General features: G+C 34.9%; 1 protein-coding gene across 1 annotated transcript; it reads right to left on the minus strand.

Moving 5' to 3' along the window:
- Window positions 1-721: 721 nt before the first annotated feature.
- LOC145043679 (uncharacterized) lies at window positions 722-14,607 on the minus strand. The gene is made up of 11 exons (XM_078992400.1): window positions 14,482-14,607; window positions 5,649-7,251; window positions 5,457-5,567; window positions 5,321-5,353; window positions 4,117-4,476; window positions 2,350-2,486; window positions 2,164-2,259; window positions 2,025-2,094; window positions 1,850-1,924; window positions 1,715-1,760; window positions 722-1,119 (listed from the first exon to the last, which is right to left on the minus strand). The coding sequence occupies exons 2-11, from the start codon at window positions 6,837-6,839 to the stop codon at window positions 1,064-1,066; spliced, it is 2,175 nt and encodes a 724-aa protein (XP_078848526.1). The 5' UTR covers window positions 6,840-7,251; window positions 14,482-14,607; the 3' UTR covers window positions 722-1,063.
- Window positions 14,608-23,557: the final 8,950 nt, after the last annotated feature.

Here is a 23,557-nt window from a genome sequence, read left to right on the forward strand (position 1 = left end):
TTAGACATTACCATGGTTGCTACAATATTCATGAGTACTTTGAAAATGGGGACTTTGAGTATTGGATAAACCCACGCTCAGAGAATTACTTCATGTATTTTATTACGAGTAATTCTGAGATGATAATATCTTATATCCTTGAAACGAAGATATATGAGTTGTGGTTTACAAGTCAATTGTGCATTGATAATACGTAAACGCATCAGTAAATTGATGTTATAAAATGTATTGTTGTGCATGATTTGATGAGTAAATAATGCAAGCATATAAATCAAAGTTTATTCGTTCCTTTTTCCCTAACGGAAAACGCGATATCTTTAGGCCCCTCAGTGGTGATTTGGTGTTGACTTACAAGTGTTAGGCCTAGCCAAGACTAAATTGATACATTCGATTAAAAGTCTTATGTCGTCATCACAAATCAGAAACCGGGAAACAAAATCTTAAACAATGAGATTGATTATAATCTATGTCTCATGTCCGTACGATGTCTTGTAAAACGGAGGGATGTAAGTGAACCTTGCAACCTTTCGATTTACGTCCCTCCATTTTGAGTTTGAGTTAGAGTAGTGTGTACAATAGGCATGATGACCCATTGTGTTGTAAAATGTTTTGCAACACGGTTCCAAAAATGGCCAGACAACTAATGAAGTTTTTTATACAACCAAAAATTACATTACAATGAATAAATATACAACAATCATTTTATTTTCAAAATTCTCTACAATCATGGATGTGATAACGGCTTTATCCATGGATATGTCTGTTTAATGACTATTACAACAAATCAATTTATTTTCAAAATTCATACCTCTTTTTGAGTGACTTAACTCAAACAACTATTAACTAAAATATACATACTTAAGTTCAACATAATTCACCATTTGATACAAAATATTCATAAAAAACACCCACAACCAAATCTATATTCATAACGATTATAATGGGTAAATATGTAATTTCACACCAAACAATTCCCCCAAAAAGTAAATATTGCAATCTTGGGATTCCGCATTATCTTTTCTTTCCGATGTGTCTGAATACGCATTCGCAAAACTTCAGTCAGTCACTGACGATTAAGTAAATTCTTGCGGTGTATACTCATGAATTTGGCAACAAACTCTGTTAGGATGACCAATAAAAAATTTGTTGAAGTGGATAAATAATGTTTAAAAATAAGGAAAAAATAAATAAAGGTAAATTTTTCTTGACTTTCTCTACTAAGAATTATATATATATATATATATATATATATATATATATATATATATATATATATATATATATATATATATATATATATATATATATTGTATGTGTTTGTTGAATAGATAAGGTTTGTTTTGTTTTGTTTTTTGGATAAAGTGTTGAAATGTCGTATTCATAAGGTCTATAATAAACCGAATAAATCGTCTGAATGAGATTAAATGACCATTTTACCCTTACATCTCAAAATCAATTTTCACAATATTCATTAATTTTAACAATATGCAATAATATTAACATGCAATGTGTTGAAAGGAATAAAAAAAAAATAAAGGCAAATAGGTAAGATGTTTCAGTAAGCTATATATAGATGTTTTTTCACTTAATAAAAAAAAAAAAAACCTTTATATTAAATACTCACTATTTACAAATTTACCCGTTTATTTTTCCTTTTGATACATTTATTTATCATAAATAGATCATATAAAAAAAAACTGATTATATTTATTACCTTCTAATTTTAGTAAGGCACTGGTTCCAACTGGGAGTCTCTTATCCTGAAAGTTAGCGTTAAATTTAAGTCACATATATTTCATAAAAATTAAGAAAAAAAAATATATTTATTGTAGAATGACGTGGAATTTACATAATAACCATGCCAATAATATAGTTCCCTTTTGATGGTAGCTTCTACACCCTTGAGGAACTGTTCAATCAGTTTCTGTACACATGGAAATTTTTTAATTTATATAAATTTTAATAATGACGTGGATTTTAATATAATTAAATTTCTTTTACTAAAAAGTCATATATAAATTTACCAAAAGAATCAATTTTGGGTGAACAAACTCCACCAGAAGTTTTTGTAGCTTTCCACGTATGAGAAATAGCCTGTTAAAAAAAAATTAATATTTGTAATTAAAATTTTACATAAAAAAATGTTGTAATTTATAAACTTGCCTTTTAGATGATGGATCAGCTAGGATCTCAGCAGCAAGGTCAATTAGGACATTTTCCCATCCTATTGCAATTGGTTGATCTTCTACAAAAGGATAGCTGCATAAATTCTTGAGTGTTAGAGTAATAAGAAGTAAGAATGTTATTATTATTATTATTATCAAGATAATAAATAAATTTTTTTCTTACTTGTGAGACTTGCATGCTTCAAGAGCCATGATTGCTTTCCTTAAATTCTGTTTGGATTTATTAGCAATTTTTGCAGCAAATTTCATTGGTAAATCAAAGTTTTCTTTCCTTGCTATTTGAATAAGAACTTCCATGATCTGAAAATTTCATTTATAAATAAAAAAGTTATTCACCAAATGTATTAACTGATATTGTGAATATTGTTTGTTGGAATGTAGGGGTAAAATGGTCATTTAGTCTCGTTTAGCTATATAAAGAAACAAACTTTATGTATACAACACTGTCAACACTCCTCTCATGTGATGAATATTGTTGAAATTAACTAATATTGTGAATATTGTTTGTTACAATGTAGGGGTAAAATGGTCATTTAGTCTCGTTCAGCTATAAAAAAGCAAACTTTATGTATATAACATTGTTTGAACTCCTCTCATGTGATGAATACTGTTAAAATTAACTAATATTTTGAATATTGTTTGTTGGAATGTAGGGGTAAAATTAGGGGTGTGCGCGGTGCGGTTTGGTGCGGTTTAGAGTCAAAACCGCAAACCGCACCGTATATGCGGTTTGAATATTTTAGAAACCGCAAACCGCACCACAAATGTTCAAAACCGCGTTATGCGGTGTGGTTTGATGCTGGCGGTTTATGCGGTTTGGTTGCGGTTTGTGCGGTTTAATGAGTTGTTCAACATTAAATCTATCAAAAAACCAAAAAACTGACCCGGTTAAAAAAAATTGATTGCTTTTATTTTATAAAAACAAATACAATTTTCAAGTTAAATCGTTTGTAATAAATTGTGATTCATGCTACTATAGTTTTGTAGGTGTCGCTGTTATTGCTATATATTGCCGTTATAGTTGCTATATTCTTGTAAACTATGGGATCTTGATCTAATAGTGATTTAATGTTACGTTATAGATATTTGATTATTGTAAGAAATATATTTAAATACATCGTTTTTAAATCGTGATTTGAAGTTATAACAAAGTAAAGAATATATATATATATATATATATATATATATATATATATATATATATATATATATATATATATATAACATGCGGTGCGGTGCGGTTTGAACCGCGATTTTATAAATACAAACCGCAAACCACACCGCATAGTCCGGTTTGATAAAATGACGAACCGCAAAGCGCACCACGAAATTCTAAACCGCATTATGCGGTGCGGTTTGGTGCGGTGCGGGCGGTTTGTGCGGTTTTTTGCACACCCCTAGGTAAAATAGTCATTTAGCCTCGTTCAACTATAAAAAAAACAAACTTTATATATACAACACTGTCCAAACTCCTCTCATGTGATGAATATTATTAAAATTAACTAATATTGTGAAATATTGTTCGTTATAATGTAGGGGTAAAATGGTCATTTAGTCTCTTTTAGCTATAAAAGAAACAAACTTTATGTATACAACACTGTCCAAACTCCTCTCACGTGATGAAAACTGTTAAAATTAACCAATATTGTGAATTTTGTTTGTTACAATGTAGGGGTAAAACGGTCATTTAGTCTCGTTCAGCTATATAAAAAAACAAACTTTATATACACAACACTTTATCCAGACAAAGATCATTACCCATTCAGCCACATTAATGGTGTTTGTCTATAGATAAAGTATTGTATATATACATAAGGTCTGTTTCTGTTTCTTTTCTAGACTGAATAAACCGTCTAAATGACCGTTTTACCCTTACATTCCAAAAAAAGTAAGTTTAAGTAAAAAAAGAAAAATGTTAACTAGCACTTACTTCATGGGTCACTGGAGGATCAAGTTTGATGACGTGGCACCTAGTTTTGACAGGTTCAAGAATATGAAGATCATCCTCACAACAAAGGACAAGTTTACAAACATCTGAATAGCAATCCATGATCCACTTTATCAAGTGCTGAATGCTTTCATCAGCTTTATCAACATCATAAAGGACCATAACTGTAAAATCTGGCTTCAAATTAACTGTACTAATCTCAGGAGCAACTGAATGATTGCTAGTTATTTGTTTAACTGAAGCCATAAGGGCATATCTGGCATTAGCTTCCAAATACACATTAAGCTCTACATGATGCACACTTGAAGTTACAGGAACAGCTACTTGAGTCAACCGAGTTTCCTGTAAACATAAAATTGTTATGTTTCATATTTACACTTTTCACCCAGATTTTAAACTTTCTTACGATTTTGGTCAAAAGTTTAAATTTTGTTATCGATATGGTCCAGACTTTTTTATTTAACAAATTCTACATACATTTGGTCCAAACTTTTTGTTTTAAAGTTTGGAACATACACGTAACAAAATTTATAAGTTTGGACCAAATTTGTAACAAAATTTCAAAATTTGGGTTAAAAGTGTAAATATGAAATATGACCTGATATACCTGCTAATTGTCTTCAAGTTGCTAACAAACCCAAAAAATGTTATGAAAAAGTAACAAACTATGTTTTTTCGATTTTGGCCTTGTCATATTTCATATTTACACTTTTGACCCAGATTTTAAACTTTGTTACGAATTTGGTCCAAACTTATAAATTTTGTTACGGATATGGTCCAAACTTTTTGTTTTAACACATTCTACATAAATTTGGTCCAAAATTCGAATTTAAAGTTTGGACCATATCCATAACAAAATTTATAAGTTTGGACCAAATTCGTAACAAAGTTTAAAATCTGGGTCAAAAGTGTAAATATGAAATATGACCTGCTATACCTGGTAAATCATAAAGCAGGTGAAAATCGAAAGAAAAAAAAGAGTTTGGTCCAAAAATAGTGAAATACCATTATTTTAATGGTAATTTGTGGATGAAAACAAATAGTGTCACCCATGTATGGTATTTTAAAAAAAAAAACAATGGTGTTTTGTAAAAAAAAAATAGTTTGTTACCTATTTATGTCATTAACTAAAAAATATAACCATGTGGATTGTAATGTGGAATAATTTTACTTCCTGTTTTCATACCTGAATCTGGAAGTATCTTAAATCATGAGATATCTGCAAAAGAAAGGTAAAAAAAATGAGAAATTTGAGTATTGGTGTATAATTTATATAAACTATAAAGGGTAAACATAGTTTTAGTTATTAAAACTAAAATTACATTTCGAGCAGCATCTCCATATATCTCACGCAATAGGGCCATTGTCAATGCTTTCCTCCCTGAACCTTGACCTCCCTTGAAAAGAATATGTGGAAATATTTCTTGTGATGCCTAAATTGCAACATAATAAGAATCTTTATAACCAAATTCATATAAGCAAAAAACAAAGATTAAGAAACTGAAGACACTTACAAGTTGTTTAAGTTGAAGGGCTTCTTGTTTATGACAAGCAAATCCATCCAATGAAGAAGGTTGATGTTTATCAGCCCAAAATTGTCTAAGACTTTCAACAACAAAAGCCTTTTCAATAAAAGAAGCTTCATCAAAAGCTCTTTCAGGAGACTTTTTATTAGTTCCACTTCGACATGATCCTTTCCCTATGCAAGAAAACCATGCATCTGTCTGGTTTTTTCTCCTATTTGCAGTGAACTTCCATGAACTCCCTGTTGACTTCCCACTAGCATCGCTTACGTTGCTACTTTGTCTACTTACAGCAGAAGTTGAGATGATAGTTGTTGGAGTTAAAAGACTAGAAGAGTAATTACCAGGAGTATTGTAGTTAGGAATGGTGTTTGATTTGTAGGATTTCTTTTCTATGAAGACTTTCGGCTTTGAAACTGGTGGATAATCTCGAGAAAAGAAGATATCTCCACCTGGAAGAGAGTCTGTGCTATCGAAAACAGGTCCACGTCGGATTGGACTCTTCGCGAGTTTCGCATTTGCAACCATTTCATTGATCTCGCCTACAGAAGGAGCATGAGAATTCTTGGAATTTACTTCTTTGTCTTTTCTTGGGGTTATACTTCTGCGTAATGGAGGTGTTCTACTCCTTTCGTCTCTCCTTTTTACCCTTTGGTCTTTGTCCTTTGGTCGAAGTCTAGGTGCTGATAATGTTCTAGTGTAATCATGATTTGATTGTCTGAGTTTTTGCTTGATATATGAGCCATTAGCTTCATCATTATCATCCAATGGATCATGCGATTGTAGAAATGGTGAAACGTGTCTCCTACGCTCAGATTTTGAAAAGGGGCTGATGTTTCTCCCAGGTGGAAGAGGAAGTGGGCCGAGAGTTGGTGATCGGGGATTCGCGTCATCTCGTCGTGTTTTGTATGGAGATTTGCTGTGTCTTCTCGGAGGTGGAAGACCTTCAGGATCGAACTTTGAAGAGTGTCTTCTGTTGAGTCTCAGATGATTTAAATTTCTGGTTTCTTCAGGACTCATTTTTGGTACTCCAGATCCCAATTCTAAGCTCTTTTTATTGAATTGACTCCACGGAGCTTCATGCAATTCTGTCTCTGTATCAGATGGTTCATATCCACTTCGCGCTTGCTTCGTGATCGAATGTTTCTGCAACCCTCTGCTATATGGCACCGGACTCTCCATATCCAGACACGGAATAGTCGGATATACCACAAACTCTACAACGCGATTGAACAAAAACAAGAGCTAAAACCTAAAACGCATAATCTGGTTCAGGAATATTATCAAACACTTGGGGAACAGCAGCCGGAAGGAAGTTAGAAAGTTAACAACAAACAATGAGAACTCGAAATGGTTCTCTAGGTTTTGATGCGAAGATGTGTCGTTTCCGATGATAGAAATACAGATGCTTCAGGTTGAGAAATCGATGTCTACAAAGCATAGACATCGTTGAACACGATGTGAAGTTGTCACAAGATCCACGCTTGCTATTTACACCAGTGAATATGCAATCAGCATAATGCTGCCGTTTACAAGGTGAATTGCATAGGTAAAACATTTGTATAGTTTAGTCGGGATCGTTGTCTGTCCATACCTGTGAAAAAAAGGTACCTTTTGAGAGATTGTAAGCAGGCATCATCGTTCGCGCCAAAAACTGATCATTTGTTAACTAACTCATCCTGGACCATTTTTGTTAGAAACTATGTTAGGCAGGGTTAGAATGGTAAATAAAGGAACAGACCAAGGGGAGTAGAACTTGGGGTGCAAGTAAATCGAGGTACTCGAAATCGACCTGTTAAATGCTCAACTTGAGATCAAATTAAACGAGCTCGAATCAAGCTCAAGCCTAAATATGAGACTTATTTATTAAATGAGCTCAAGCCATGCTTCAATCAATGAACTTGCAAGCCTAAACGAGTTTATATATAATATACATTATTATTATTTTTATATATTAAAATAAAAAAATATATTTGGGGAATTAGGGATTTTGGGTATGAATAAACGGCCTTGAATCGAGCTTAAGTTTATTTAGGTTCATCACACAATAAACGAGCCAATCTCGAGCTCGAGCCGAACCTATATAATTCTTCACAAGCTTAAGCTGTTCATCCAATAAAGCTCGAAAGCCGAGCTTGAGCTCGATCCCCTCATAACTTAAACGAGTCTGGATCGAGCCCGACCAAGATCGGGCTCGACTCGGATCGTTTACACCCCTCAGTAGAACCAACTAGTGGTTAATTTAGAAAAATGGCTAGTTAAGGGACCAATTATGTAAAGATGCAAAAGATGAAACTTACACTCTTCTCTCTTTTCATTTGAACTCAAATCGATTTGATAGAGTTTGGACTTTGGAGGGAAAAAGAGTTGGTGATTTTGAGGGTGGGGAATAATTAGGAAGAAGTTTGAAGTGTTGATCAGGAGGAAAGAAAAAACTTAAATCGATCCATTTAAGCTTTGTAAGGTACATTACTTGTGATTCTTCTACGCTATTTCGAGTTAAGATTTAAGGATTTCCTAAATCCGAGATTTTTCTTAATTAGGAAGGTTTGGATGAGTTTTAAATTCAGAATCAAGCATTAGATCATAAAGGAGACATCATTCCGCCAAGTGGTTAATTCCACCTTCATGTTGAGCTTGTAGATCATGATTAGAGGATGAAACTCACTGACATCGAATGTACTAAAAAAATTATTTAGATGTTAGTACATAACTAGGACAAGTGAAAGTTGTTTGGAATGTATTGGAAGTAGTTTAGACATATTTGAACAATATAGAAGCAAAAATGGTTCGCAATGTGTGACAACCCGAAATTTCCATTATGTACGAACTTTATCAAGTCAATAGAAGTTATAACAGTCACAGTAAATTTTCAAACTTTTCCGTATAAGTTTGAGTATTTCGGGATTTACACTTAAGGAGATATCAGGAGAGTGGATGCACTAGGGTTTTGTGCAACATTGTTATTCCAAAACTCTATTATATTAGAGTTCATTGCGGGAATAAAAATATTTTCTACCAAAAATCCCAGGACTATAAATATGATTCTTAACCAAATTATTTCATTAGTTACATTTTCAACTAGAGAAAAGCCATTTGTCTCTCACGGATCTTCGGGTTTTTGATCCCAAATCGTGAGTACCTCTCTCTAGTTGTATTATATGGCTTATAACGTGTTTAATAACATAGATTACATAGCAAAACTGCAAGATTCGAGAGTTTACCGCCCAAGAACATCTTGGGGAGTAAACTCTTATATAAGGCTTATATGATTCCTAGTCCCTTCCACTTGTTAAGTAACGAGCTTAGGCTTGTATGTAGGTGTATTTAAGACAAGAAAACATCAAAGAACACCAAGGTTTAGGTGTTCACGGCCCAAGAAGTTCTTGGACTGTGAACTCCAAAACAAAGGCCAAAGAGTGTTTTAATCACTCCTAAAGCCTTGGACAATAGCCTCTATTTATTCCTAGTTAATTTAGGGACCTTAAAACATCAAAAACCCCTCCTAAAGAGAGATTACGGTCGTAATCTCTAAGGGAAAAGGTCCTTGGGCCGTGAACATGAAGGAAGGGCACCAATGTGTGCCTAAGGCCTTCATTAGCCTTAGATAAATGTATAGAACCTATCCTACATGTGATTGGGACTTGAAAGCATAAAAATATCCATTTCCATATGAGTTTACAGTAGTAAACTCAAAAGGAAATGTCCTTGGGGCCGAAAACTCCTAAAAAGAGTGTCTTGATTCCCTAAACCCTTCTAAGGATTAAACCACCAAGTAGAATTGCTTCTAGGGATCATGTAACACTTCAAAACACCTAATGACATTATACTTAGGAGTTCACAGCCATAAACTCAAGGTTTTACGACCATAAACTCCTTGTGTGGGGTTTATTGGAGAGTAAACTCAAGTATGAGGTCCCTTGGAACCCTAAACTCACTAGCCTTGTCCCACAACAACTTAGATGCAATCCTTAGGGCTTATAACACTTATATAAAGTGTTTATTATGTTCTAGGATGTCTTAACATTATCAATTAGTAGTTTAAGACTAATTGGATACATATATGTGGTATTATATGTTAACTAGGGTTATAAAGTGTGTTCAAGACTTTACTTGTCACCTAGCGATCCTACATCTTCAGTTCATCCGTACCACTAACTACAGGTGAGTTCATACCCCTTAACCAATGATTTAAATGTTTTTAAATGCTTTATGGGGGGGGGGGGGGATACAAGTTGAATACTTATAGTTATTACATCAATCACATGTGATTAATAACTACAAAACCAGTGATTTTCTTACTGTTCAAACTGTTTATCAAACTGTATTGTTTCAAACTGTTTTACAAACTCTTTTACTTATCAAATACTTTTACTTAAACTCTTTTATACTTATTATCAATTGCATGTCTATGTATGTATAGTTATATAAGAAATGTTTAAAAGGCTTAGGAAGGCCTGCCCGCCCTATTTCCTTTTTGCGCTTGAGATGTGGTCTGGTGGGATATCGGGTATCCATCCGAAGGTCATTTAAATATTAATTATATATCATGTGTACATATATAGTCATAAAGGTCCTTCCAGTTCATTCAGTACCCTTGGGTAGCTAGGGTATACTTCCATGTTCATACGTACCAGTTACATCACTAGTAAGTTACCATAGGGGTAGCACAGGAGGATACTAATACTATAACTAGAACAATGAAACATACAATGATTCAGTTCATTCATGAGTCAGTTCGAGTAGTACTCACAGTACATTACTATACATGCTAGATAAAGAGATAACATACATTACAACTAGTACACACAATACATTACTATACATGCTAGATAGAGAGAACATACATTACAGCTAGCACACGCAGAACATTTCAGTACACACAGGCTAGACAGAGAAAGATTACACTTTCAGTTAGCACATTCATTACATATACATTTATGCAGTTATGTGAACCATTGAGCGGGTCATGGCACTTCCTGCCACAACCGCTCTTGTATCCTGAATCTCCTTAACTGGAGAGCGTATGAGTTTGCGTATAGATCTATACTGGATTGACTATCCTACATATTGCTGCTCGCTACAGTGGGACTTGCAAGTCTACGGGTGCCAAATTTCATTTCTTACAGCGTCTTACATCATCGTTTTACTAGAGTCGGTAACAGGATACAGGTCGATCACATGTTATTTGGAACACCTTTTTGTGTTAAGGTAGTTAGTACCACGGTAGTCACTTATTACAAATACTACGGTACGATAATATTTTCCCATTACATTCACTTCGTGAATATTCACATGATGCACGGTAATGTAGTAACTATATTTTTGGTTAATGATAGTCAGAATTGGAAAACACACACTCTAACAAGAGACATACTTACGGACACGAGATGCCTTAGTAGAAGGCTACAGTTAGTAGGAAACATAGGGTTTTCTAGGAGAGTTCAAACATTATACAAAACATTGTACAAAACATCTTATAGAAACAACTTTCAAACGTTTTCATACAAACTCAGACATTAATATACTTATGATCTAACCAACATTAAGCTGATACTCGCTTTCAAAATAACTTGTATTCTCGGGTCACCACTAGACAGGTACAGGTGCCAGGCTTTTGAGAAGATTGAGTTCGTTCAAGACTCATCTTTTATTTTGATATGTATATTTTTGGTGTCTATAACTTTGACAGAATACACATATATGAAATTATATTATTAATGCAATGGATGTTGTTGTTGCTTGTTTACTACTTTTTATTGTTGTGATACTGTACATGACATCCTCCGCCCCAGAATTTTTCCGCCATTCATGGTTTTGGGGTGTGACACAATGTGTTGTGATGAGGGTGACTCGGTCAAGTTCATGCCTTGGAATCGCTTGATTCGGTTGAGTAACTAGGTATTGAATGCTAAGTTTTCAGTTTTTTCCACTTAATCCTTTAGCTTCCTTATTACTTTTTAGTTTTCGCAATAGTTTAAATAAGATAATTATAATTGGAAGTTGGTTCTATACTCGATTTTATGAAACTAATCATTGATTTAGTGTATAATTGTTAACCATTTGTGACTACTAAGCAATTACTCAACACTAGAAGTGAAGGAAAGTACTTATTAAGATCAAAGTGCATTTATACCGAATAATACATGTCCTTAAATCTACTTTGATAAATTTGATTTCATTATTATACTTCTTATTTTGCAATGTGAATATTATAACTATAACACCCGACTTTCCTCTAAATATTATTAAAAGAGAACCCTTAACTCTAAATGAATAAATCAAGGTCATTGATTGTATTTCAATCCTATATTTTCCACCATTGGATTATTTTCTGACATTATCTTTGTCAACCCTTTTATTTTTTTTCCATAAATTTTATAAAACGTAGATTATGTTTTAAATTAGGAAGTCTATTAATAACAATTAAATCTCACCAAAAATAAAATGAATGAAATTAGGAATTATATTAATGACAACTAAATCTCACCAAAAATAAAATGAATTAAATTAGGAATTCAATTAATGAAAGTTAAATCTCACCAAAATTAAAATGAAAAATACCCCGCCTCACCCCTCATTACTGGTAGCCATATGTCATCTCCCTCATTTCTTTACATAATTTATCTAACCTAAGCTTTGTAATGGAGAAGTAAATAGGGGAAAGAAGAAATAGAATATATGTGGGCTTCGATCTATGTGGGTCAGTCTTGTGTTCGATCATCATGGAAGAAGGATGAATGATATAGATATATTTTACTTTAATTTTATCATAGTTTAGATCGATTTTGGGTACGTTTTAGATTATGTGTTCTTTTATTCTTTTTCAACTATGAATTTCCAATCTATAAAACCTTTCGATATAAGTTTAAATCCATGATGATTATGTTTTCTAAATCTGTTTCGATTTTTGTTCTTGTGATTTGTATTGTTTATTTTGATTTTTTAAAGACAAAACTTCAAAAATGGTCCATGTGGTTTCTAAAAATCTGAAGTTTAGTCCCTAATCTTTAAAAACCTCACAGATGGTCCCTGTGGTTTCAAAACTTTTAATAAATGGTCCTTTTTGTTAACTCCATTAACTTTTGGTTATTAAGTGGAGGGTATTTATGTCATTTCACTATCATAGAGACCATTTATGAAGATTTGTGTTATTTTTTTTAAAAAAAGAAAAAAATATAATTATTTAATATTAAAGGGTCTTTCTCTCTCTCTCTCTCTCTCTCTCTCTCTCTCTCTCTCTCTCTCTCTCTCTCTCTCTCTCTCTCTCTTCGCGCACATATTTGACGTCAAATGAACGAAAACAAAAAGAAAAAACAAGCTCACCAGAGAGACAAAGTTCGTCGGAATTCGTATCTTTCAGTGTTGTCGGAAGGACGAGAAGCAACCACGAACAAGAAAAATGCATCCGACCTAAGCATTACTCACGACATCATCCCCATGAACAAAACGAACATCGCACACTCTCTTCCCCAATGTCTCTGCCGGAGAACACGAATGTATCTTTCTTGTTCTCTTATTAATTTCAACATTGCTAGAAAGAGCATCCATGGAGTCCATCTCGATCTCAAACTCTCTCAGCTTCTCTCCTTCTTACGTTCTAGTCGCACACAAAACACACCCTCACACTTTGTCAATTCTAGTTTCTAGAATTATAAATTGACCCCTAGATCAACTATCTGGAATCTGCGCAATGTTGGAGGAAGTCCAGATGAGTCCATTAAGGTGAATACTCAATTCACGATGTCTATTTCCTGCTCTTCTATATGAAAGAATTGAAATTGTCAAAATGCCCTAATGTTCTAGGTAGAATTGATTACTATCATGTAACTCAATTATGTATTATTCTTTGCTTGTTGCCATCGCTGGTGTTGTCTAGCCCTCGTTGTAACAGGCTAACATCTTCAAGTTACCTAGTTCACCGTCTTTACAATACATATTTGTAGATGGTTCTGCATCTAGTTCTAACACCAGTGGTGGTTGGGAACGAGTGGGTGAAGAGTGGTGTATCATGGTGCTTCGGGAAGGAAATTCACCCTGACTGAAGATTACTTCAAGAGAATCGATGAAATTGAATTCACCATAAAACAAGATGACAGAACTTTATCCTAAAACTTACACAAATAAGACATTGTTCTTGCTGGTGTTTGACGAATAGGGAAGACTCCATTGCCGATCTATTTAGCACAGAAAGGATTCAAAGTGGTGAATGTGTCTATTATGATCTATAATAGTTTGATTTGAGTGGTTTTTTGGAGACACGAACATGATTCTGGATTTCTAAAAGATTTGTGATGAACATGATTTTAGATTGCTTGTTTGGTTTCAACCTAAAAGGGGCGAAAGAATTTCTCATCCAATTTTCAATTTCTTGTTTATATATAGAGAGAGAGACTTTAATATTAAATAATTATATTTTTTTTTTTTCATTTTTTTAAAAAAGGCAAAGCTTCATAAATGGTCCATGTAGTAGTGAAATGACATAAATACCCTTCGGTTAACGACAAAAAGCTAACGAAGTTAGCAAAAATGGCCATTTGTTAAAAGTTTTGAAACCACAAGGACCATCTGTGAGGTTTTTAAAAATTAGGGACTAAACTTAAGATTTTCGAAAACCACAAGGACCATTTTTGAAGTTTTGTCTTTTTTAAAATTATAGGTATCTGGAGAGAAAAAGGATGCACACAACAATACCACTACCTCTCATCCGTTGTTTCGATTTGGAAGATATGTCCACTAGGTAGTGAATTTGTATATGTCGATTTTCTTTTTTATTTTAAAATTTTTGTATATGCATTTAGTCAATGATTTTTTTGTGGCTTACCAGGTCATGAATGGAAGATACACTCGAGTCAATGTCTATAATGTTTTACCCATTCGATCCCCTCCTGGATTTGGAGATGGAATTCAAACATTTATACCAGTGAGTGATCCACGTATGCTACAACCAAAAGCACAGCTATGAGAGGGCCAGGGGCCTTAGCCCCCCTGATTTTTTGCATTCAAATACACATATTATATATAAAATAATATCTTTATTTGTGTATTACAATTTATTATGTATAGTAAGGATATATATATATATATATATATATATATATATATATATATATATATATATATATATATATATATATATATAAAAGTGTAATTAAAAAAATTTATTTTAAAAAACAATTAACTATGCATAATCAGGAGATCGGTTATGATGCACGTAAATCACTTGTAACAGAAGACATATTTTTGCTAAAAAAAATCAATAACAATATAAGAAATCATCAATTCGCTTATTATCTGAATCAAAATCTTTGAGAAACACAAGAACTATATAAGAAATCATCAATTCGCTTCTACCGGAAATCATACCCACCGTCGGAGTGCTCATCTTTGTTGGTGTGCGCCCTAGAAACCAACCACCCGAGTGCTCATCTCCGCCTGAGTCCGCACCCAAAAAAAACCCACGGACTTCTGAGTCTCCGATCGACAATCGCCGTTGCTGACTTCTATTACTCCGACCAACACTGCTTTGCTATTTTCTCTGTTTCCGACCACAGATCACTGCATTAGCCACCACCGCCGCTGGAGTGTTTACCATTCCATATATCTATCCGCCCTTTCCGACTTGTGTCTCCGATCACCAGGTACGCCTATCCAATTTCTTCAATCGGCTAGATCTGTAAGCTCCTTGGTTCTCAATTTCTCTCTCCTTCTATCTTTGTCTTTCTCTCTCTATAATATATGATATCCTTCGAAAGTTATATGATAGTTGTAGGCATTAGAATAACCTATCATTAGCTGTCAATGATAGATATAACATTAGTTGTCAAGGATTTAATAAGATAAAATTTTAATTATATAATATTATATACTATTTGTTTCTCATAAAAGTCGTTAGAATATTTATTGTTTGGTTGTTTGGTTATGCAAAAGGCTTTAGAAAGTTGTAGTTATTAGTTAAATATATATTAATTACACATAATCATATGTTAAATTGTTAATGGCTATTTTTTATATTATTAAATTTTTAGTTATTTGTTAACTATTTATTAATTATGCCATGTAGTGTAAACCAAAATGAAAAAAAAAATCAACACTTGACGGATTTTTAAAAAGAAAACATGAAAGTTCTTCTCAAGTACCAATAGAGCCACCTCCAACTGTTATAGATGCAAATACTCCTAATGATAGTGTTCATGTGACCGAGAATCCATAAAAAAAAAACTTGTCTTGAAACAAATGATGTTGATCTTGATATACTAGAACGAGATCCTAGTTTGCGTATTCAAATTTACGATTATCCTGTCAGTCAATCAACGAGACACAATTCGACGAGCTTATATGAATCGTGGTCCCTTTCAACCAATACTTTCTGCATATCCAAAATCTGGACCGGAAGACCATAAACGTAGATTTCAATGTTCTTGGTTCAAGCAATTCCCATGGCTTGAATATTCACAGAGTTCTCACAGAGTTCAGATGCAGTGTTTTGTTTTCCATGTTTCCTTTTTAATAAAACTTTCGGAATGGGATACTACGGGCAATGAGTATTTAGGTCCTGTTTGATAGTTTCTGTTTGGGAAAGTTTTCTAACTGGGAAAGAAATCATGTTATTTGATTGTACATCTGATTGAATATGCTGAGTGATGAAAAAAAGTAATAATTCAATAACAAATAAATTTTAAAAAAGTTATTAAAAAAATTTAATAATCCAAGAAAGAACGAAAGAAAGAGGCAGGGTTTGGTGCATAATTGTACTTCCATCCCATTTGGCCAGAAAGATATGATTTTGGGGCTTTATGGGAAAGACATATCTTACCGGGAAAGACCCCTGTTTTTGTGCAAATCAAACAGTCTTTCCGATCGATTCAGCCAGAAAGATCTGTTTAGACCTGGAAAGATGCGTATCAAACGGGGCCTTACTATAGATGGATTTCAAAATTGGAATAAAGTAGGTGGGAAAAATGTGCTTTTTTGCAACATATGGGAATAGAGTGTACATCTTTTCGCAATGTTGCACAAAAATCATATGATGATTTGTTAAATGAGACTCAAGATATACGAAATACGATTGAGAAATTTACAAATGAAGATCGTAAGAAGAATAGATTGAGATTGAAGACTATTATTTATGCAGTCTATTGGTATGCCTTTCAAGAAATTGCATTTAGAGATCATAATGAAAGACCAGATTCCATTAACAAAGGAAATTTCCTTGAAATGTTAGAGGCAATTTGTTCTTTTAACAATGAGCTGAAAGAATTGTTTTGTATTGCGCCTAAACTGATGGGTTTTATCCATATGAACATTCTTATGTGCACATACAAAACCCTAATGCTTAAATCTAGGTTTCTCTAATTGAACATGCATGAATCCAAGGCTTCTAATGGTTATTCTACCATAATAACAAAGAGAAATCATAGTTATAAGCTTATCTTGAATCACTTGTTTGATCTTCTTGTTCTTGGAGCTTTAGAGTCACAATTGTCACTCCTCTAATGGCTTACAAACACCAACTGGTAAGAGGATGATTTGAGAGAGTGGGGAGGGACTTAGAAATTGGCCAGGGTTTCCTTACACACAAGGGGGTGCTGATTTCCATGATCCCAAGGGTCTATTTATACTTGTAAGGCTCCTAGGGTTTCACCCTTAAACCCTAATTGGATAACTTAAGCCCTAAGCAGTCCTAATCCCTTCATGATAACCCTTTGGACGGATTTTAGATCTATCCTAAGCCCTAAAATCGTCCACCACATTATCTATAAGGAATTATAACCTAAAGTATAACTATCATACACTTGAAAGTTTAAGTCCTTCTATTTAATTAATCTCTTTAAGTCACCAAATTAATTCCTAATTAATTTATGACTTATATTAATCAAATAATAATAATATTATTCATTATAATATTTCAACTCTCATTGTAAATCATCCTATCAAGTTGCTATGGTGAAGGCAACCCAAACGGACCATGCTCAATCGGGTCAAATACTTACTTAATATAGTTGCAGCCTTAGACACTATTCCAACACACTTGGATAAGTCTAGTAACTATATACACCGATTAGCAATCGTAGCTCTCAAAGACGCTGTCAAACTCTGATCTAATCAATCTTGTCCTTTAGATAAGGGATCATACAGTCCTCTGTATAGATATCATGCTGACATTTATATGGAACCAATTGTCTAGCATTTGATTTCTCGATCTCAGATTTATTTGACATAGAACTTAATCGAACACATCAATTTAGTTCTGACCAGGCCCGACACATAAGTCAAATCAAATCATCGAGTGGCCGAGATATCACTTTTACCTTCTTAGGATAAAAGTAACAGATAAACTTCGACTTATATGCATTTACTTATTCATTAACCAACTATACACAACAATGCGCTTTATAGCATCAAGTTACTGATGCGGTTTCGCACCATCAATGTATAACCAATTAACAAATAACAAACCATATATCTAGGTTTTAAGACCATATGATATTATCGTCTTGCGATCACTCTTTTGTCACATTCCATAAGGTGATTCCAGCAAGCGCGGGTTTGTTCCAATGCTCAAAACTAGTTCATAAACACTCATGAACGTTGCAGCAAACTTTTTCTATGTCTAATACCATTTAGACAATCTACACACCAATTCATGACAATCTTCATTCATACCTACTTCCAACATATGAATGATTGTGGACAATTTGAATAATTCGATTATTCTTAATAAACTCAATTATTCTGGAAGTCAAAACATGCAAAGTGAAACAATAGTTAAATGATTAACATAAGATAGTAACTTTACTCATAAATAATACTCTTTTATTTAATCATCAAACGTTAATTACATTTATCTATTATACATTTCTAATACTATCTAATCTATACTAATATCATCCTTCAGCCCAATGCTCCTAGCATGCTGCAAGTGCTTAACCCTGCTCAATCCCTTCGTAAGCGGATCTGCTGGGTTATCTTCTGATGATATCCTCTTCACCACGAGTTTTCCTTCTTCTACACGATGTCTTATAAAATGATATTTTCTGTTGATATGTCGAGATCTACCATGATCCCTTGGTTCCTTGGTCAAAGCAACCGCTCCTTCATTATCACAGAAAATCTTCATGGGCTCCTTTATGGTAGGTACAACTCCAAGATCACCAATGAAGTTCTTCAACCATATTGCCTCTTTTGATGCTTCGCTCGCTGCAATGTACTCTGATTCACACGTTGAATCAACTACGGTTTCTTGTTTGGAACTTTTCCAAGTTACTGCTCCTCCATTCAGGTTAAAGACCCGGCCCGACTGCGAACGGTAGTTGTCCCTGTCGGTCTGAAAGCTGGCGTCACTATACCCTTGCACCTTCAAGTCATCACTCCATCCAAGGACTAAAAACCATTCCTTGGTCCTCCGAAGGTACTTAAGGATATTTTTCACCGCAATCCAATGGGCTCTGCCAGGGTTCCCTTGATATCTACTGACCATGCTCAAAGTAAAGGCTACATCAGGGCGAGTACACGTCATAGCATACATGATTGAGCCAACTGCGGAAGCGTATGGTACTCGGCTTATTTGTGCTATTTCGGCTTCGGTACTTGGACTTTGAGTCTTACTCAACTTGGCATTATATTGTATCGGTAATTCTCCCTTCTTCGATTTTCCATACTAAAATGTTTTAGTACCTTATCTAAGTAAGTGTTCTCACTAAGTCCTATTAATCTCTTACTTCGTTCTCTCACTATCCTTATTCCCAAAATATAGGAAGCCTCTCCGAGGTCCTTCATAGCGAAGCACTTCCCGAGCCAGGACTTAATCTCCTGCAGTGTTGGGACGTCCTTTCCTATGAGAAATATGTCATCGGCATACAAAACAAGAAAGCTAACTATACTCCCACTGGCTTTGACATATACACATGATTCATCTTCACTTCGTACAAATCCAAACTCTTTGACTTTCTCATCGAAGCAAAGATTCCATCTGCGAGACGCTTGCTTAAGTCCATAAATGGGCTTCTCAAGCTTACACACTCTATTTGGATGCTTCGGATCGACAAAACCCTCTGGCTGAGCCATGTAAACATCCTCAGCCAACTTCCCACTAAGGAAAGCGGTTTTGACATCCATTTGCCAAATCTCATAATCATGAAATGAGACAATTGCTAGCATCACTCTAATAGATTTTATCTTCCAACTGGCGAGAAGGTTTCATCATAGTCAACTCCGAGAGTTTAAGTAAAACCCTTCGCAACCAATCACGCCTTATATGTGTGTTCGTTTCCATCCATGTAGGTCTTCTTCTTAAAGATCCATTTGCACCCAACGGTCTTACGTCCGGGCACATAATCAACCAAATTCCAAACTTGGTTGTCATACATGGATTGGATCTCGCTGTCCATTGCCTCTTTCCACTTTGCAGACTCTGGGCCTGCCATGGCTTCCTTATGGCTATTAGGTTCATCTAGATTTATTAGTGTACCATCACTAATATACGTGTCCCCTTTGGTAGTAATATGAAAACCATTAAACTGGGGTTGAACTCTAACTCTTTCGGAACGTCTAAGAGGTAAGGACTCGTCAATTGGTTCAACCGGAGTTTCCTCCTCGGGTTGAGTGCCAGCGGTAGAGGTTCCTTCATCTATCGACTCTTGGATCTCTTCAAGCTCGATTTGCCTCCCACTGTCTCCTTGGCTTATGAGTTCTCGCTCTCGGAAAACTCCTCTCCTCGTAACAAAGACAACATTATCCTTCGGTCTATAGAAGAGATATCCAAAGGATTTCTGCGGGTAGTCGATGAAAATACATCGATCACTATGAGGTTCGAGTTTGTCGTGAGTATCTCGTCTTACGAAATCCTCACAACCCCAATCCTTGATATGTGCTAACGAAGGAGCTTTCCCTTTCCACATCTCGTGAGGTGTTTTGGCAACCTTCTTAGTAGGGACTCGGTTAAGAATATGGGAGGCAGTCTCTAAGGCATACCCCCAAAATGAGATAGATAGTGAAGCACGACTCATCATAGAGCGGACCATGTCCAACAAGGTTCGATTACACCTTTCTGTCACACCATTCAATTGTGGTGTCCTAGGTGGTGTCAATTGTGAATCTATTCCACACTCTTTTAGATAGTCGTGGAATTCAAGACTTAGGTACTCTCCTCCTCGATCGGATCGAAGCATCTTGATTTTCCTGCCCAATTGATTCTCCACTTCATTCTCGAACTCTTTGAACTTTTCAAATGTTTCTGAATTTTGCTTGATTATGTAGATTACCTATATCTACTATAGTCATCGGTAAAAGTCACATAGAAGTGGTTTCCATCCTTCGTGGTTGATCTAAACGGTCCACATACATCGGTATGTATTAGGTCCAATAAACCCTCACCCCTTTCACATGTGCTAGTGAAGGGTGACTTAGTCATCTTTCCAAGTAAACAAGATTCGCACGTGTCATCTTCCCTAAGGTCTAATGACTCCAACACTCTATCCTTTTGGAGTTGGGCCATGCACTTCTTGTTGACATGTCCAAGACGACAATACCACAAGGATTCTCTATCCATACTATTGGAAGAATCCATGCATAAAACATCATTTCCTAGGTTATCTACAATCATAACAGTTTCATAAATTCCATTACATGGTATTGCTTCAAAATATAAGACACCATTTAGATAAGCACAAATAGAACCATTCTCATTATTAAAAGAAAATCTAAATCCTTGTCTAAACAAACCATGAAATGAAATGATGTTTCTTGCCATTTCTGGCGAATAGCAACAATTGTTCAAATCTAAAGATAAACCATTCCTAAGCACTAGAGAATACACTCCAATCTTGGTCACAGGCGACGATCTTCTGTTCCCCATGATTAGATTTATTCTTCCATGCTCCACATCCCTATTTCTTCTTAGTCCCTGCAATTCAGAACAAATGTGGTAACCACAACTGGTATCGAGGACTCAAGAAATAGCATGAGATGAATCATTAGATTTAATTGTGTATATACCTGCGAAAGACGGCTTGATCTTTCCTTCCTTGATGGCTTGCAGGTACTCTGGGCAGCTTCTCTTCCAATGCCCTATTTTGTGGCAATGGTGGCACTCTGCCTCCTTTGGGTTAGAAGTAGGCTTAGTGGGATCAACTTTAGTCCCACTAGAGGAGGAACCATCTCGGGACTTTCCCTTGCGGTAGCTCTTAGACGGAGCCTTCCTCTTCTTGCCTCTTCCTCGCCTAATGGCCAAAACAGGAGCAGCGGGTGGATTGGGAGTAGGTGCAACAGACTTGTCCTTGAGATTGCTCTCAGCAACCCTAAAGAGACCTTGGAGCTTACTTAGGGTGACCTCTTCCTTGTTCATGTGGTAGGTCTTCCTAAATTGATTGTAACATGGAGGCAAAGAGTGAAGCACCATGTCGATCGCCAAGTCTTCCCCAAAGTCAACATTTAACTTGCAAAGTCGATCGACATACCTTTGCATCTTTTGCAGGTGCACGGTAACAGATTCTCCATGACCCATTTTGGCGGAAATCATGTTAGTGAAAATCTCGTAACGCTCTTGTCTCGCGTTTTGGTGGTATCTCTCTAACAAGTCTTGGTGCATTTCGTACGGATACATGTCCTCGTAGGACTTTTGGAATTCGGCATTCATGGTGGCTATCATGATGCAATTTCAGCCGGAGTAGCGATTTCAGGATTGATCTTCTCGAGCTTTTCATCGAGGACATACTCCTTGTCCTCGTAGCGAGCAATCGTGCGAATGTATCCTATCCATTCGCTAAAGTTCGTTCCATCAAAAGTTACATTTTGGCAAAGTCTCATCAATGTGAACGAGCTTACAGCAATGTTGTTCGCATTCGACATCTACAAATAGAAGGGACAAAGATAGATTAGAATTTAGATCCCTAATTATCACCTAATAAGAAAAATTAGGGTTAGGATCCAACAACAACATTTACATATTAGAAAAGGGATGCCTTAATCTAACATGCAAAAAATTTGAAGGTAAGTGAATGACGATTCACTAATTCTCCACCACAAAACATAACTTTAACTCTAAGTGTAATGAGAATTCCTAGATTTAGATGAGATTCATTGAACTTTTCAATGACATGTTTAAATCTCAATATGCCCCTCTCATTTGTGACTGGGATACCGAGTATCACAAAGTGGGTGTGAATTACCATGCAAATTCACATGGTGCCTTCATTGTAACAATCACCTATTCGATGTGCCGGTAAACCACACACGCTCCATCGAACTATGATAAACAATGAATCACCATTTTCCACCTTTTCTTAGAACCAATTAGTGTGCCGGTAAACCACACACGCTCCACTAACTTCTTAGAAAGGGTGCAAAGTGTAATTTCATGGGATTGCATCAATTCACCTTTCCTAAAGTAACTAGGATTGGGAATTTTTTTTTGAAAACATGTAGTTACTTTGTATTTCTTATTATACTTTTAATGAGAATATGAGGTTGCCTATCCTACCCGTTCGGCTAACGACCCTCCACCGATCAAGCAAGCGGTGGGTGTGAGTGTACACCCATTAAGCGCCATTTTATAGGCAACAACCTTATACCCACCTTATAGACCGGCTTCGTGAATGAGGCCTACTAACGGTAAGACTAGCATTTTAGTTATATATATATATATATATATATATATATATATATATATATATATTAATCTTGTAATATTATATTAGTATAGGGTCGAATTTTAAACTTGTAAAATTTTAGGGTTTGAAATTTAAATTGTCCAAATTAAAATTTTAATCACAAAACGTAAATTTCAAAACTTGAGGGTACGTTTTAAACTTTTCAAAACATAGAGAATCAAATAACAAATAATCTAAATTAACATTTAATCACATAATTATCCATATTTGATTTATTTAATTATTTCTTGC

The sequence above is a fragment of the Lactuca saligna genome, chromosome 4 (genome assembly GCF_052625555.1).
Source record: "Lactuca saligna cultivar CGN05327 chromosome 4, ASM5262555v1, whole genome shotgun sequence".
NCBI classification, from domain to species: domain Eukaryota; kingdom Viridiplantae; phylum Streptophyta; class Magnoliopsida; order Asterales; family Asteraceae; genus Lactuca; species Lactuca saligna.